The following is a 17,050-nucleotide window of genomic DNA, read 5'->3' as shown; positions in this document are numbered from 1 at the left end:
AAACTTCACTTTAGCGCCCAGGTTTGATGTAACTCCTTTCTTTCTGCTGGCTTGGTATCCATGTATATACTTGTCTTACTCCTCTTTGAACCTCGTGTGCCTGTCCTCGTATCAGGCGTATATTTGGTGCTTAACGGTGTGTTGAAGGGTTGCTCATTATCTGTACCATTCAAACTTTAGAGGCTATCCCATGATGTAGCACAAATGCCTTATGTTTGACATGAATCCTCTCATTTTAGATAACCTGATCTTATAGTCATTACAACTTCATGTCTCGTTCCACTCTCCACCTTTGTTAATGCTCTTCTGCTTGGAATATCCTTCAGTCAACAATAAACATTCAAATACTGTACTACATGCTGGGGGATAAAAGATGAATGAGAATAATTGGGGATTAACAAAAATTATAATAGTATGGTGAAGAGTGCCATAGAATAACAGGGTATTATGGGGGAGTGTTTAAAAGTTTGCCAAATGGGTTGAATAAAAATGTCAATTGAGAAAGATTCCACAGTTATAGATCAGATGAAACAGGAAAGTATAAATGCAGTTCAGTAAGAAAGTATATAAATTGTACAAATAGAAAAACTGAGGGGGGAAACCAGAAGCCTACCTTTCTCTATGTTGAAATCTGATTGGATGTGAAAAACTTTACTTGCTGGAATGTCTAGCAAGGTGTTACTGAACTGTACGTGGCACAGCATGAGGGTCTCTGGAAGAAGTATTGTTGTAATGGCCAAGGCCTGACCTGGGGTACAGGATCCTAATAAGCAGAAAAGAGGTAAATAACTGTCACAAGAATTTGTAAAAAGAGAGACAATTATATGGAGGCAGTTTGATATAAAAAGAACATGAGCAAGAAAAAGGATTAGGTTCTGCCTGATTTGCCCAGTTCTGTTGTTTCCCCTACTACAATCAAGGGGAAAGAATAGTATAAGACCCTTGCCTTTGCTAGTCTGTGAATGACTTTGGTGGGGTTTCCGTAATCAATATTATGGGTGGTGGTGGGAATAAAACAGATTATAGGGAAATTGGACAGCTATTAAAAATAAAGTACCATAGGGGAGGTAGCTTTAAAGTCCAGGACGGTTTGTTTTTCATAACTGATTAAAGTATGATTCAAGTCAAAGATTTTTCAAACTTCATCACAAGTGTTGCCTTAATAGGAGTCATAACCATCAAGAAATGGACTAGCACCACGGTTGGGTCAGCTGCAATGAGTAGCGTTCTAGGAATGGGTGTCCTCTTTGCCCCTGCACATTTTCTCAATAGTTTGCTGAAGTTCTTTCTCAGTTGCCTGTGGTCCAGCGACCGTTGTCTTTTTTTTTTTTTTTTTTTTAATCATCATCTTATTGAGATATATTCACATACCACGCAGTCATACAAAACAAATCGTACTTTCGATTGTTTACAGTACCATTACATAGTTGTACATTCATCACCTAAATCAATCCCTGACACCTTCATTAGCACACACACAAAAATAAGAAGAATAATAATTGAGTCAAAAAGAGCAATTGAAGTAAAAAAGAACACTGGGTACCTTTGTCTGTTTGTTTCCTTCCCCTATTTTTCTACTCATCCATCCATAAACTAGACAAAGTGGAGTGTGGTCCTTATGGCTTTCCCAATCCCATTGACACCCCTCATAAGCTACATTTTTATACAACTGTCTTCGAGATTCATGGGTTCTGAGTTGTAGTTTGATAGTTTCAGGTATCCACCACCAGCTACCCCAATTCTTTAGAACCTAAAAAGGGTTGTCTAAAGTGTGCATAAGAGTGCCCACCAGAGTGACCTCTCGGCTTGTTTTGGAATCTCTCTGCCACTGAAGCTTATTTCATTTCCTTTCACATCCCCCTTTTGGTCAAGAAGATGTTCTCCGTCCCACGATGCCGGGTCTACATTCCTCCCCGGGAGTCATATTCCACATTGCCAGGGAGATTCACTTCCCTGGGTGTCTGATCCCACGTAGGGGGGAGGGCAGTGATTTCACCTTTCAAGTTGGCTTAGCCAGAGAGAGAGGGCCACATCTGAGCAACAAAGAGGCATTCGGGAGGAGATTCTTAGGCACAAATATAGGGAGGCCTAGCTTCTCCTTTGCAGCAACCGTCTTCCCAAGGGTAAAACTTATGGTAGAGGGCTCAACCCATCAAACCACCAGTCCCCTATGTCTGTGGTCATGTTAGCAACCATGGAGGTGGGGTAGGCGAATACCCCTGCATTCTCCACAGGCTCCTCAAGGGGGCACTACATCATTTTTTTTTACTTGTTTTTCTTTCTTTTTTTTTTTTTTAACTTTCCCTTCTTTTTTAAATCAACTATATGAAAAAAACAGTTAAAAAGAAAACAAACATACAATAAAAGAACATTTCAAAGAGACCATAACAAGGGAGTAAGAAAAAGACAACTAACCTAAGATAACTGCTTAACTTCCAACATGTTCCTACTTTACCCCAAGAAAGTTACATAATATAGCAACCTTTCTGTGAACTTGTTCCTACTATATCCATCAGAAATTAACAGACCATAGTCATTCCTGGGCATCCCCAGAACGTTAAATAGCTTATCTGTTCTTCTTGGAATATTGTTCCCCCTTCCTTAATTGCTCTCTACTGCTAGTTCCCCTACATTCTACATTATAAACCATTTGTTTTACATTTTTCAAAGTTCACATTAGTGGTAGCATATAATATTTCTCTTTTTGTGCCTGGCTTATTTCACTCAGAATTATGTCTTCAAGGTTCATCCATGTTGCCATATGTTTCACGAGATCGTTCCTTCTTACTGCCGTGTAGTATTCCATCGTGTGTATATACCACATTTTATTTATCCACTCATCTGTTGAAGGACATTTGGGTTGTTTCCATCTCTTGGCAATTGTGAATAATGCTGCTATGAACACTGGCGTGCAGATATCTGTTCGTGTCACTGCTTTCCGATCTTCCGGGTATATACCGAGAAGTGCAATTGCTGGATCGAATGGTAGCTCTATATCTAGTTTTCTAAGGAACTGCCAGACTGACTTCCCAGAGTGGCTGAACCATTATACAGTCCCACCAACAATGAATAAGAGTTCCAATTTCTCCACATCCTCTCCAGCATTTGTAGTTTCCTGTTTGTTTAATGGCAGCCATTCTAACCGGTGTTAGATGGTATCTCATTGTGGTTTTAATTTGCATCTCTCTAGTAGCTAGTGAAGCTGAACATTTTTTCATGTGTTTCTTGGCCATTTGTATTTCCTCTTCAGAGAACTGTCTTTTCATATCTTTTGCCCATTTTATAATTGGGCTGTCTGTACTATTGTCATTGAGTTGTAGGATTTCTTTGTATATGCAAGATATCAGTCTTTTGTCAGATACATGGTTTCCAAAAAATTTTTCCCATTGAGTTGGCTGCCTCTTTACCTTTTTGAGAAATTCCTTTGAGGTGCAGAAACTTCTAAGCTTGAGGAGTTCCCATTTATCTATTTTTTCTTTTGTTGCTTGTGCTTTGGCTGTAAAGTCTAGGAAGTGGCCGCCTAATACAAGGTCTTGAAGATGTTTTCCTACATTATCTTCTAGTTTTATGGTACTTTCTTTTATATTGAGATCTTTGGTCTATTTTGAGTTAATTTTTGTGTAGGGGGTGAGGTAGGGGTCCTCTTTCATTCTTTTGGATATGGATATCCAACTCTCCCAGCCCCATTTGTTAAAAAGACCATTATGACTCAGTTCAGTGACTTTGGGGGCCTTATCAAAGATCAGTCGGCCATAGATCTGAGGGTCTATCTCTGAATTCTCAATTCGATTCCATTGATCTATATGTCTATGTTTGTGCCAGTACCATGCTGTTTTGGCAACTGTGGCTTTATAATAAGCTTCAAAGTCAGGGAGTGTAAGTCCTCCCACTTCGTTTTTCTTTTTTAGAGTGTCTTTAGCAATTCGAGGCATCTTCCCTTTCCAAATAAATTTGATAACTAGCTTTTCCAAGTCTGCAAAGTAGGTTGTTGGAATTTTGATTGGGATTGCATTGAATCTGTAGATGAGTTTGGGTAGAATTGACATCTTAATGACATTTAGCCTTCCTATCCATGAACATGGAATATTTTTCCATCTTTTAAGGTCCCCTTCTATTTCTTTTAGTAGAGTTATGTAGTTTTCTTTGTATAGGTCTTTTACATCTTTGGTTAAGTTTATTCCTAGGTACTTGATTTTTTTAGTTGCTATTGAAAATGGTATCTTTTTCTTGAGTGTCTCTTCAGTTTGTTCATTTCTAGCATATAGAAACATTACTGACTTATGTGCATTAATCTTGTATCCCGCTACTTTGCTAAATTTGTTTATTAGCTCTAGTAGCTGTATCGTCGATTTCTCAGGGTTTTCTAGATATAAGATCATATCATCTGCAAACAATGACAGTTTTACTTCTTCTTTTCCAATTTGGATGCCTTTTATTTCTTTGTCTTGCCGGATTGCCCTGGCTAGCACTTCCAGCACAATGTTGAATAACAGTGGTGACAGCGGGCATCCTTGTCTTGTTCCTGATCTTAGAGGGAAGGCTTTCAGTCTCTCACCATTGAGTACTATGCTGGCTGTGGGTTTTTCATATATGCTCTTTATCATGTTGAGGAAGTTTCCTTCAGTTCCTACCTTTTGAAGTGTTTTTATCAAAAAGGGATGTTGGATTTTGTCAAATGCTTTTTCAGCATCTATTGAGATGATCAATTGATTTTTCCCTTTTGACTTGTTAATGTGTTGTAATACATTGATTGATTTTCTTATGTTGAACCATCCTTGCATGCCTGGAATGAACCCCACTTGGTCATGGTGTATGATTTTTTTAATGTGTCTTTGGATTCGATTTGCAAGTATTTTGTTGAGGATTTTTGCATCTATATTCATTAGGGAGATTGGCCGGTAGTTTTCCTTTTTTGTAACATCTTTGCCTGGTTTTGGTATTAGATTGATGTTAGCTTCATAAAATGAGTTAGGTAGTGTTCCATTTTCTTCAATGTTTTGAAAGAGTTTGAGTAAGATTGGTGTCAGTTCTTTCTGGAAAGTTTGGTAGAATTCCCCTGTGAAGCCATCTGGCCCTGGGCATTTATTTGTGGGAAGATTTTTGATGACTGATTGGATCTCTTTGCTTGTGATGGGTTGGTTGAGGTCTTCTATTTCTTCTCTGGTCAGTCTAGGTTGTTCATATGTTTCCAGGAAATTGTCCATTTCTTCTACATTATCCAGTTTGTTGCCATACAGTTGTTCATAATATCCTCTTATAATTTTTTTAATTTCTTCAGGATCTGCAGTTATGTCACCTTTTTCATTCATTATTTTGTTTATATGGGTCTTCTCTCTTTTTGATTTTGTCAGTCTAGCTAGGGGCTTGTCAATCTTGTTGATCTTCTCAAAGAACCAACTTTTGGTGATATTTATCCTCTCTATTGTTTTTTTGTTCTCTATGTCATTTATTTCTGCTTTAATCCTTGTTATTTCTTTTCTTCTACTTGGTTTAGGATTGGTTTGCTGTTCATTTTCTAGCTTCTTCAGTTGATCCATTAGTTCTTTGATTTTGGCTCTTTCTTCCTTTTTAATATATGCGTTTAGTGCTATAAATTTCCCCCTTAGCACTGCTTTTGCTGCATGCCATAGGTTTTGGTATGTTGTGTTCTCATTTTCATTCGTCTCTCTATATTTAGCAATTTCTCTTGCTATTTCTTCTTTAACCCACTGATTGTTTAGGAGTGTGTTGTTTAACCTCCAGGTATTTGTGAATTTTCTAAGTCTCTGATGGTTATTGACTTCTAATTGTATTCCATTGTGGTCAGAGAATGTGCTTTGAATAATTTCAATCTTTTTAAATTTATTGAGGCTTGTTTTATGTCCCAGCATATGATCTATGCTGGAGAAAGTTCCGTGAGCACTAGAAAAGTATGTGTATCCTGGTGATTTGGGATGTAATGTCCTGTATATGTCTGTTAAATCTAATTCATTTATCAGATTGTTTAGGTTTTCAATTTCCTTATTGGTCTTCTGTCTGGTTGATCTATCTATAGGAGAGAGTGATGTGTTGAAGTCTCCCACAATTATTGTGGAAACATCAATTGCTTCCTTTAGTTTTGCCAGTGTTTCTCTCATGTATTTTGTGGCACCTTGATTGGGTGCATAGACATTTACGATTGTTATTTCTTCTTGCTGAATTGCCCCTTTTATTAGTATGTAGTGGCCTTCTTTGTCTCTCAAAACATCCCTGCATTTGAAGTCTATTTTATCTGAGATTAATATTGCTACACCTGCTTTCTTTTGGCTGTAGCTTGCATGAAATATTTTTTCCCATCCTTTCACTTTCAGTTTCTTTGTTTCCCTGTGTCTAAGATGAGTCTCTTGTATGCAACATATTGATGGTTCATTTTTTTTGATCCATTCTGCGAATCTATATCTTTTAATTGGGGAGTTTAATCCATTTACATTCAACGTTATAACCGTGAAGGCATTTCTTGAATCGGCCATCTTATCCTTTGGTTTATGTTTGCCATATTTTTCCCCTCTCTCTATTAATATCCTTTATTGTACCCATACCGAACCTCTTTAGTTCTGAACCTTTCTCCAAGTCTCTCTGTCCTGTCTTTGTTTCTCTGTCTGTAGGGCTCCCTTTAGTATCTCCAGTAGGGCAGGTCTCTTGTTAGCAAATTCTCTCAGCATTTGTTTGTCTGTGAAAAATTTAAGCTCTCCCTCAAATTTGAAGGAGAGCTTTGCTGGATAAAGTATTCTTGGCTGGAAATTTTTCTCACTCAGAATTTTAAATATATCGTGCCACTGCCTTCTCGCCTCCATGGTGGCTGCTGAGTAGTCACTACTTAGTCTTATGCTGTTTCCTTTGTATGTGGTGAATTGCTTTTCTCTTGCTGCTTTCAGAACTTGCTCCTTCTCTTCTGTGTTTGACAGTGTGATCAGTATATGTCTCGGAGTGGGTTTATTTGGATTTATTCTATTTGGAGTTCGCTGAGCATTTATGATTTGTGTATTTATGTTGTTTAGAAGATTTGGGAAGTTTTCCCCAACAATTTCTTTGAATACTCTTCCTAGACCTTTACCCTTTTCTTCCCCTTCTGGGACACCAATGAGTCTTATATTTGGACGTTTCATATTATCTATCATATCCCTGAGGTCCATTTCGATTTTTTCAATTTTTTTCCCCATTCTTTCTTTTATGCTTTCATTTTCCATTCTGTCATCTTCCAGGTCACTGATTCGTTGTTCAACTTCCTCTAGTCTTGTACTATGAGTGTCCAGAATCTTTTAATTTGGTCAACAGTTTCTTTAATTTCCATAAGATCATCCATTTTTTTATTTAGTCTTGCAATGTCTTCTTTATGCTCTTCTAGAGTCTTCTTGATTTCCTTTATATCCCGTACTATGGTCTCATTGTTCATCTTTAGTTCTTTGAGTAGCTGCTCTAGGTGCTGTGTCTCTTCTGGTCTTTTGATTTGGGTGCTTGGGCTTGGGTTATCCATATCATCTGGTTTTTTCATATGCTTTATAATTTTCTGTTGTTTTTGGCCTTGTGGCATTTGCTGAACTTGATAGGGTTCTTTTAGGGTTTGTAGACCTATTGAAGTCCTTATCTCTAATTTATCAGATCTACAGCTTCGTGGAGTACACTTTCTCTAACTAACCAGCAGGTGGCGTCCACGAGCCACCTGTTCTCCACAAGCCAGTTCTCCCCTGCTTAGCCTTTTTGGTGAGTGGGGGAGTGAGTCTTGTGGGGCCCAATTGGTGTACTAAGCTTGCGTGTGTAGTTGGTGTTGCCTGCCCTGTATGTGGGGCGTGTTTCTGGGCAGTCGGGGAGGGGGGGTGGCCCTAACAATCAAATCTCCCTGGTGATCCTAGAGTTTTAAAGCTGCTGCAATAGTCTAATCCTTCAGTTCTGTCCTGCCACAGTTTGTCTCTGCCACTGACCCACAAGTCCTTGGTATTGGCGTATGGCTCCTGAGACTTGCAAGTGGGCCCCTCTTCCAGGCTGTGCACCCCGGGTCCTCTGTTGAGGGATGACTGTGCTATGTCACAGGTGAGTGCCGTCCTCCCAGGGCAGTTCTGGGCTGCTGGGCTGTGTAGGGAGGCTCCCAGTCTGCTCAAATGATGGCTGAATGGGGCTTTGTTAATTCACACTGCTCCACCTTCCCAACTCTGGGACAATCAGCTGAGGTTGCAGGGAAGGCTAATGTCCACGCCCAGTTTTGTGGTGTGTGCCTGTTATTTGAAGCACTTCCGTCACACTGGGTTGTCTGGGGCAGCTCTGGGCTATGGGGCTGGCGATGGGCAGGAGTGTTTCCTGTCCACCAGGATGGTGGCTGTGAGCGGACACCCCCCTTATCTTGGGAAGTTGTGGTGTTTAGTGAATTTTCTCAGCCACTGAATTATTGCCTTTTGTCTCAGAGCTCTCTTAGTTCTGCTCTTGACTTGACGTGCCCAAATTGAAAGTCTCTGAAGCTTTCTGTATTGGGCTTCTTAGAGTAATTGTTTTAAGAAAAGAAAAAAGGATTAAAAAAAAAAAAAAAAAAAAAAGGGCCCTCCTCAGAGATCTAATGGGTTATTGAAATGCTAAGAGACAAAGCAACCAGGGCCATTAAGGAAAGGTCCACAGGGCAGAGAGATCGGCTTTTCTTCGGGATTTGCATATGCGCCTTAGGGCCTGAGCTCCGCCCTTCCCCTTTCTGTGTTCACCAGAACTCCAAAAATCCTCTGCTTTTATTTTGGAGTTTTTCGTGTTGTTTTTTTTTTTCTATGCCTGTCTCCTCTCTGCTGGGCTGGCTGCTCTCAGATTCTCTGGTGTCTGGTCTCAGTCTATCTATGGTTGGAGTCTGGATCAGTAGAATGAGTTTCCGATAAGAGCAGCCACCGCTGTTCTCCCTTCTCCTTCCCGGAGCTGACAGCCCCTCCTCCCACGGGACTGAGCCTGGCAGGGAGGGGCGCGGGTCCCCTGGCCGCAAAAACTTACAGATTTCGCTGATCTCAGCAGTTCGACATTTTCATGAGTGTTGTATGAAGTATGCCCAAAGACAGATTGCTCTGTGGTGTCCAGTCCACGCAGTTCCTGGCTTTCTACCTACTTTCCTGGAGGAGTAACTAAAACATACAGCTCACCAGTCTGCCATCTTGCCCCGCCTCCCGACCGTTGTCTTTTAAAGACTTGTCAGCAATATCTGAGGGACTCTTGCATGAGGTTTCTTAGTAAAATAAGTTGTGGTTTTGGAAAGATTCTGGGGGAAAAATTGCAGTCTGTTTTTAAAACCATAAGCTAGACAACAATGGGTGAATATTCTATGAAGAAACATTAAGTACTTTTTGTCTGAAAATTCTAAGGATTGAATATTCTCTATGTATAGGATGTATCTATAATAAAATTAGATCAATTCTTGGCCTTTGGCTAAGATCTAGTATACAATTAGATATCTAATAACATGAAAATAAGTGCTTAAGTTGAAGAACAAAAGGGCAAGTAGAGTTAAACTTATCTACGTTACGGACAGGAATGATGTGAACTCTGCTTGGTTCTGAGTGTTCTCTTGGTCAGGGAAAAAAAACCTGGAATTTATTCATAAATGAATGAATGAATGAATGAAAAAACCTGGAATTTATTCATGAATGAATGAATGAATGAATGAACGAACAAACATGGATTTGGGAGTAGGACATAACTACCACTTCAGCTATTAACTGGCTGTTAGGTTGTACAAGTTACTTACTCTTAGCCTTGGTATCCTCATCTTTAAAATGAGGATAATAACTTCATGATAAGACTGTTAGGTGAGAGAGAATATATAAAAACATCTGGAACCTATTGGGGGCTTCCTGTAATTTAGTTTTTTCCCTTACCCTTTTTTTGACAGTAAATCAGAGTCTTATAGAACAACAACAACAAAAAAACAAAAAACACACAAGGCAAATTTGCTAAGCAAAAACATTCCAGATTTCTCAAATCTGGGGAAGTTTTTGAAAGAATTGATTCCTAGGCCCTACCCTCAACTTATTAAATGCCTGGATGGGATCTAAGAATCTATATTTTTTTAAAGTTTTCCTTGGGTAACCTTGATAATTAGCCATGTTTGGAATCCTTGATCTAGGCCACCTCCTGTTCTCAGGCAGGGTTGTAACTAGGACAATAGTGACTAAATTGAGCCTATTTTAAAACCTCAATCCAGTCATAACTTCTGAGGTTTCATAGCCCTCTGATTTATTTGTTAAAAATTTGTACTAATATAAAGGGGTAAATGAACTGAAGGAAGATAGGAGCAATCACCCACACCTATAAAGAAATTCCTGACCTTTAAGATTGACACCATTTCTGCCAGTGGTGATGAAAAGCTTGAACACAGTTGAATTGGGGGTATTGGTGAGATAAGTCTTGAGGTCATAACTCAGAGTTAATCTTGATGATGCATTGACCACCACCTGTCAGCAAACCAAAGGAAAATTTGTATCTAAGGTTTCAGAGAATCTGGTTCCCTCTCTCTCCACCCCTTAATTTAATCAAAAGCATCTGTTTCTTTTAAGTACAGATTGTCTTTTTAGGAATTACACATTTGAGAACCATAAAGTCTGTTCAGCTCCTCTAGAAGGGGTTCTTTGTGTCCTTCTAACATATCTTCCCTTTGTATGATTCCCTGTTAAAATGTTTTTGAAGAAATAAACAACTTTCTTTAGGAAATTTTCTCTCTCTCCCTAGCCGGATATCAACTCAACCTTTCTGAAACTTCAAGGTTCTTTATTTCTCTCAATATACTTGTAACATGCTGCCTTATATTGTAAGTATTTTTATGCTTGTTAAAATACTTCTAAGTTCCTGAAGAACATAAACTGAACATAAATTTATCTTTGTACATCCTGTTTGTATACAAAGCAAGTACTTAATGATTACAATGACAGAAGATGATAATGATGACCATTTTTTCCCCCAAATGTCTTCAGTTATACTGTCCAGACAACTGAGTACTACCACAGCCTTTTTCTCTTTTTTTAAACATTCAAGGTCCTTAAATCCTGAATTAGCTACATTACAGCTCAATGAGTACAGGAGTTTTGTCAAAATTTTCAACTTTGTATTTCCAGAGCCTAGCACAATGTCTGTCACATATCAGGCTTCCAGTAAGTGTCTATTGTTAATAATTAAAAGGTGATATTACGAAGTATATAAACTAGGATATAGTGACCTTTGGACTTCTCTACAGCATCTGACACCACTGTCCATTCCCTCCCTTGCCTTTGACATCTTTCCCCTTTGCTCTTCTAGTACCTAGTGCCTTCTCAATCTCTCTTTCTAGTTCATCCCTCATGTTCTCAATCCCTTTATCTTCTCATAATACACAGTCTCTTTGGATTTTATCTGATTTCCACTTTCTATCTTCATAAACTTTTGCTGAAGCCATCTGATTTTATTTGCTTTATTTGCTTTAGTACATATATCTGCATAGCTCATTTCTTCGTTTTCTTTGCTTAAATGTTATCTCAATGAAGGTTACTCTCTTTAAAATTGTCATCCCCACAATCTGCCCCAACTCTAACCCTTTTTATCCTGCTACTCTTTTCTTTTCTGTAGCACTTATCACCTGTAACATACTACAGTATTTATTATTTTTCTTTTTTAATGTAATTTTATTGACCTTTAGTCACACCATACAATCCATTCAAAGTATACCATCAGTGGCTGATAATATCATCACATAGTTGTGTATTAATCACCACAATTTTAGAAAATTTTCTTTACTTAAAAATATAAAAATAAAACCACAAAACATCCCCAATCCCCTATATCCTCCCTTCCATTAATGACCCCTAGCATTGGTGTGGTTCATTTGTTACTATTGACGAAAGAATATTAAAATATTACTGGTAACCAACAGTCCATAGCCTGCAATATGTGCATTTCCCCCCATAAACCACTCTACTATCAATTCCTTATAATGGTGACATACATTTGTTCTAGTTATGAAAGAACTTTTTAATATTTGTACTATCAATCACAGTCATTGTCTACCACAAGAGTCACTGGGTTATACAGTCTCATGTTTTAACCTCTAGCTTTCCTTCTAGTGACATACTTGACTCTCAATTTCCCCTTTCAACCACAGTCACATACATAATTCAGTGCTGTTAATTACACTCACCACAAGGTGCTACCATCACCTCAATCCATTTCCAAACATTTAAATTCAACCTAGTTAAAAATTCTGCACATATAAAGCAACCGCTCCCCATTCTCTAGCTTCATTCTGTCTCCTCATAACCTATATTCTAGATTTATCTCTATGAATTTACATAACATGTTCATTTATATTAGTGAGATCATATAATTATTTGTCCTTTTGTGTCTGACTTATTTCACTTAGCACAGTGTCCTCAAGGTTTCTCCATGTTGTCATGTACTTCAGGACTTCATTCCTTCTTACTACTGAATAATATTCTAACATATAGTGTATACTACATTTTGTTTATCCATTCATCGGATAATGGACACTTGGGTTGTTTCCTTCTTTTGGCAACTGAATAATGCCGCTATGACCATCAGTGTGCACATGTCTGTTCGTGTTCCTGCTTTCAGATCTTTTGGGTATATACAGAGTAGTTGGACTGCCAGATCATAAGGCAATTCTATATTTATCCTCCTGAGGAACCCCCAAACTGTCTTCCACAGCAGCTGTACCATTTTACATTCCCCACCAGCAGTGAATAAGTGTTCCTATTTCTCCACATCCTCTCCAACACCTGCAGTTTCCTGTTTGTTTAATAGCAGCCATTCTAGGAAGTGTGAAATGACATCTCATGGTTTTGATTTGCATTTCCCTTAGAGCTAGTGAAATTGAGCATCTTTTCATGTGCTTTTTAGCCATCTGTATTTTCTCTTTGGAAAAATGTCTATTCAGGTCTTTCCCCTATTTTATAATTGGGTTGTTTGTCCTTTTATTGTTGAGTTGTAGGATTTCTTCATATATTCTGGATATCAAACCCTTATCAGATACTTGGTTTCCAAATATTTTCTCCCACTGAGTTGGATGCCTTTTCAGTCTTTTGACAAAGTCCTTCAAAGCACAGAAGTATTCAGTTTTGAGGAGTTCCCATTTATTGATTTTTTTCTTTCGTTGCTCATTCTTTGGATGTAAGGTCTAAGAAACTACTGCCTATCACTAGATCTTGAAGATGTTTCCCTAAATTTTCCTCTAGGAGTTTTACGGTACTGTTTCTTATATTTAGGTCTTTGATCCATTTTGAGTTAATTTTTGCATAGGGTGTGAGATAGGGGTTCTCTTTAATTCTTTTGGATGTGGATATCCAGTTCTCCCAACACCATTTATTGAAGAGACTATTCTGTTCTAGTTGAGTGGACTTGGGAGCCTTGTCAAAAATTAATTGACCACCCAGAGGCAACAGCCTCTCTAAGAATATCAACCAGATGCATGCACCTTCCCCATGAAGTCGACACCCCTTTTCAATATGTCAAGTTAGGGTAGTCACTGCTCAAATATCCCTGAAGATTGAGCAAGTGATCAAACGAGAGAGAGAGGGGTAGCAACTGACAAAAAAGGATTTAACAAAGGATTATAAATACTGAATCTTTATATTTCTTTTTTAGTTTCTAGGGTACTAGAATAGCTAGAAGGAAGTAACTGACATGGTGGAACTGTAACATATAACATGCTTCAAAATTTGCTCTATAGCTACTTGTTAAATTGCACTTTGAAAGTTACCACATTTCTGTATATATGTTATACTTCACAATAAGGAAATAACTGAAATGGTAGAACTGTAGCTCATAACATTCTTTGAAATTTGCTAGCTACTTGTTAAATCATACTTTGACAGTTATCACTTATCTGTATATATGCTTATTTCACAACAAAAAAAAGGCCCTTACCATTCTAAATAAATTTGATAATTAGCTTTTCCATTTCTGCAAAGTTGGCTGTTGGAATTTTGACTGGTATTGCATTGAATTTGTAGCTCAATTTGGGTAGAATTGACATCTTAATGACATTTAGCCTTCCAATCCATGAACACAGAATGTCTTTCTATTTATGTAGGTCTTTGATTTCTTTTAGCAAAGTTTTGTAATTTTCTATGTTCAGGACCTTTACACCTTTGGTTAAGTTTATTCCTAGATATTTGATTCTTTTAAGCGCTGTTGTAAATGGAATTTTTTTTCCTTGATTACTTCCTCGGAAGACTCACTGCTAGTGTATAGAAAGACTACTGAGTTTTGCATGTTGATGTATCACTTTGCTGAACTCATTTATTAGCTCTAGTAGCTTTGTCGTAGTTTTTTGGGGGGGACTTTCTAAATATAGGATCATGTCATCTGCAAATAGGGACAGTTTTACTTCCTCCTTTTCAATTTGAATGCCTTTTCTTTCTTTTTCTTACTTAGTTGCTCTAGCTAGAACTTCTAGCATAATATTGAAGAACAGTGGTGACAGTGGGTATCCTTGGCTTGTTCCTTATCTTAGAGGGAAAGCTTTCAGTCTCTCACCATTAGCTGTGGGTTTTTCATATATGCCGTTTATCATGTTGAGGAATTTTCCTTCAATTCCTACCTTTTGAAATGTTTTCATCAAGAAAGGGTGCTGAGTTTTGTCAAATGCCTTTTTTGTGTCAATCAAAATGACCATGTGGTTTTTCCCTTTTGATTTTTTAACGTGGTGCATTACATTAATTGATTTTCTGATGTTGAACTACCTTTGCATACCTGAAATAAAACTCACTTGGTCATGGTGTGTATGTCTTTTAATGTGCTAATAGATTTGATTTTCAAGTATTTTGTTGAGTTTTTTGCTTCTATATTCATTAGAGAGATTGGTCTGTAATTTTATTTTCTTGTAGTTTCTTTATCAGACTTTGGTATTAGGGTGATGTTGGCTTCATAGAATGAGTTAGATAGTGTGCTGGTTTGAACCTATTATGTATCCCAGAAAAGACTATGTTCTTTTAATCCATTCTTGTAGGGGCAGACCTGTTGATGGGTGGGATCTTTTGATTAGGTTATTTCCATGGAGATGTGATCCTGCCCATTCAAGGTGGGTTTTAATCCCCTTGCTGGAGTCCTCTATGAAAGAATAAAAGACAGATAAAATTAAAAGAGCTCAGAGAAGCTAAGAGAGAAATGTCCAGAGACATTTTGGAGAGAGAGAGCCATACTGAAACCAGATCCCAGGAGTGAAGGATGAGCAGATGCCAACCATATTCCTTCCCATGGGACAGAGGAACCCCAGATGCCACCGGCCTTTCTTCAGAGAAGGTATTGTCCTTTTGATGCCTTAATTGGGACATTTTCATGCCTTAGAACTGTAAATTTGTGAACCGATAAAACCCCTATTGCAAAAGCCAATCCATTTCTGGTATATTATATTCTGGCAGCTTTAGCAAACCAAAACAGGGAGACTTCCCTCTTCTTCAATTTTTTGGAGGAGTTTGAACAAGACTGGTATTAATTCTTCTTGGAATGCTTGGTAGAATTCTCCTGTTAAGCCTGGGTTGTTTTTTTTTTCTGTTGGGAGGTTTTTGATGACTGATTCAATCTCTTTACTTGTGATTGGTATGCTGAGGTCTTCTATTTCTTTTAGAGTCAGTGTAGGTTGTGTGTTTCTAGGAAATTGTCCATTTCATCTATGTTGTCTTGTTTCTTGGTGTACAGTTGTTCATAGTATCCTCTTATGATCTTTTTTATTTCTTCAGGGTCTGTGGTAATGACACACCCCCCATTTCTGATTTTATTCATTTGCATCTTCTCTCTTTTGTGTTTGTCAGTCTAGCTAAGGGTTTGTCAATTTTATTGATCTTCTCAAAGAACCAACTTTTGGTTTTATTGATTCTTTATATTGTTTTATGGTTCTCCATTTCATGTATTTCTGTTCTAATCTTTTTTATTTATTTATTTATTTTGAATTTAGTTTGTTGTTCTTTCTCTAGTTTCCCCAGGTGCTCAGTTAGGCTGTTGGTTTTAGCTCTTTCTTCCTTTTTATTGTAGGCATTTAGGGCTATAAAAGTCCCTCTCAGCACTGCCTCCACTGCATCCCATGTAAGTTTTGGTATGCTGTGTTCTTGTTTTCAATCATCTCAAAATACTTACTGTTTTCTCTTGCAATTTCTTCTTTTGACCCAAAGGTTGTTTAAGAGTGTGTTGTTCAATCTCCATATATTTGTGAAATTTACAGTTCTCTGGTAGTTAATGATTTCCAGTTTCATTCCATTATGACTGGAGAAAGTGCTTTGTATGCTTTCAGTCTTTTTAAATTTATCAGGATCTGTTTTGTGCCTCAGCATGTGATCTATCCTGAAGAATCTTCCATGAGCACTTGGGAGGAATGTATATTCCACTGTTCTTGAGGTGAAGTACTCTATATACATCTGTTAGGTCTGGTTCATTTATCATATTATTTAGGTTCTCTGTTTCCTTATTGGTCCTCTGTGTAGATGTTCTATTTATTGAAGAAAGTGGTGTGTTGAAGTCTCCCAATATTATTTAGAGACTTCTGTTTCTCCCTTCAGCTTTGCTAGTGTTTGCTTCATGTACTTTGGGGCATGCTGATTAGGTGCATGGATATTTATGATTGTTATTTCTTCTTGGTGATTTGCCACTTTTATTAATATATATTGTCCTTCTTTGTCTCTTATAACATTTTTGCATTTAAAGTCTAGTTTGTCTGATGTTAGTATAGCTACCCCAGCTTTTTTTGGTTACTGCTGGCATGGATATCTTTTTCCAGCCTTTCACTTTCAACCTATTTGTATCTTTGGGTCTAAAATGAGTCTCTTATAAACAGCATATAGATTAATCATTTTTTTAATCCATTCTGCCAATCTGTGTCTTTTGATTGAGTAGTTTAATCCATTAACAGTCAGTGTTATTATTGTAAAAGCAGTACTTACTTCAAATATTTTATCCTTTGGCTTTTATTTTTCAGATCTATTTTTTCTCTTTTTATCCTTTTAGTTACCCTTACTGATAATCTTCACTTCTATACTCTCCTCCAAGCTGCTCTCTCCTGTCTTTTCAGCTGGCAGAATTCCCTTTAGTATTTCTT

General features: G+C 37.7%; 1 protein-coding gene across 1 annotated transcript in view; it reads right to left on the bottom strand.

The window, feature by feature from the left end:
• NUP210L (nucleoporin 210 like) overlaps positions 1–17,050 on the bottom strand; it is a 198,872-nt gene that overhangs the window by 4,397 nt on the left and 177,425 nt on the right. Inside the window, exons 32-33 of the mRNA XM_037825901.1 lie at positions 10,304–10,430; positions 614–763 (exon numbers count right to left, since the gene is read on the bottom strand). Coding sequence (XP_037681829.1) covers positions 614–763; positions 10,304–10,430 — 277 coding nt within the window. The remainder of the gene's footprint in view (positions 1–613; positions 764–10,303; positions 10,431–17,050) is intronic.

This window comes from Choloepus didactylus, chromosome 2 (genome assembly GCF_015220235.1).
Source record: "Choloepus didactylus isolate mChoDid1 chromosome 2, mChoDid1.pri, whole genome shotgun sequence".
Lineage (NCBI taxonomy): Eukaryota > Metazoa > Chordata > Mammalia > Pilosa > Megalonychidae > Choloepus > Choloepus didactylus.
This window is presented reverse-complemented; position numbering and strand designations above follow the sequence as displayed.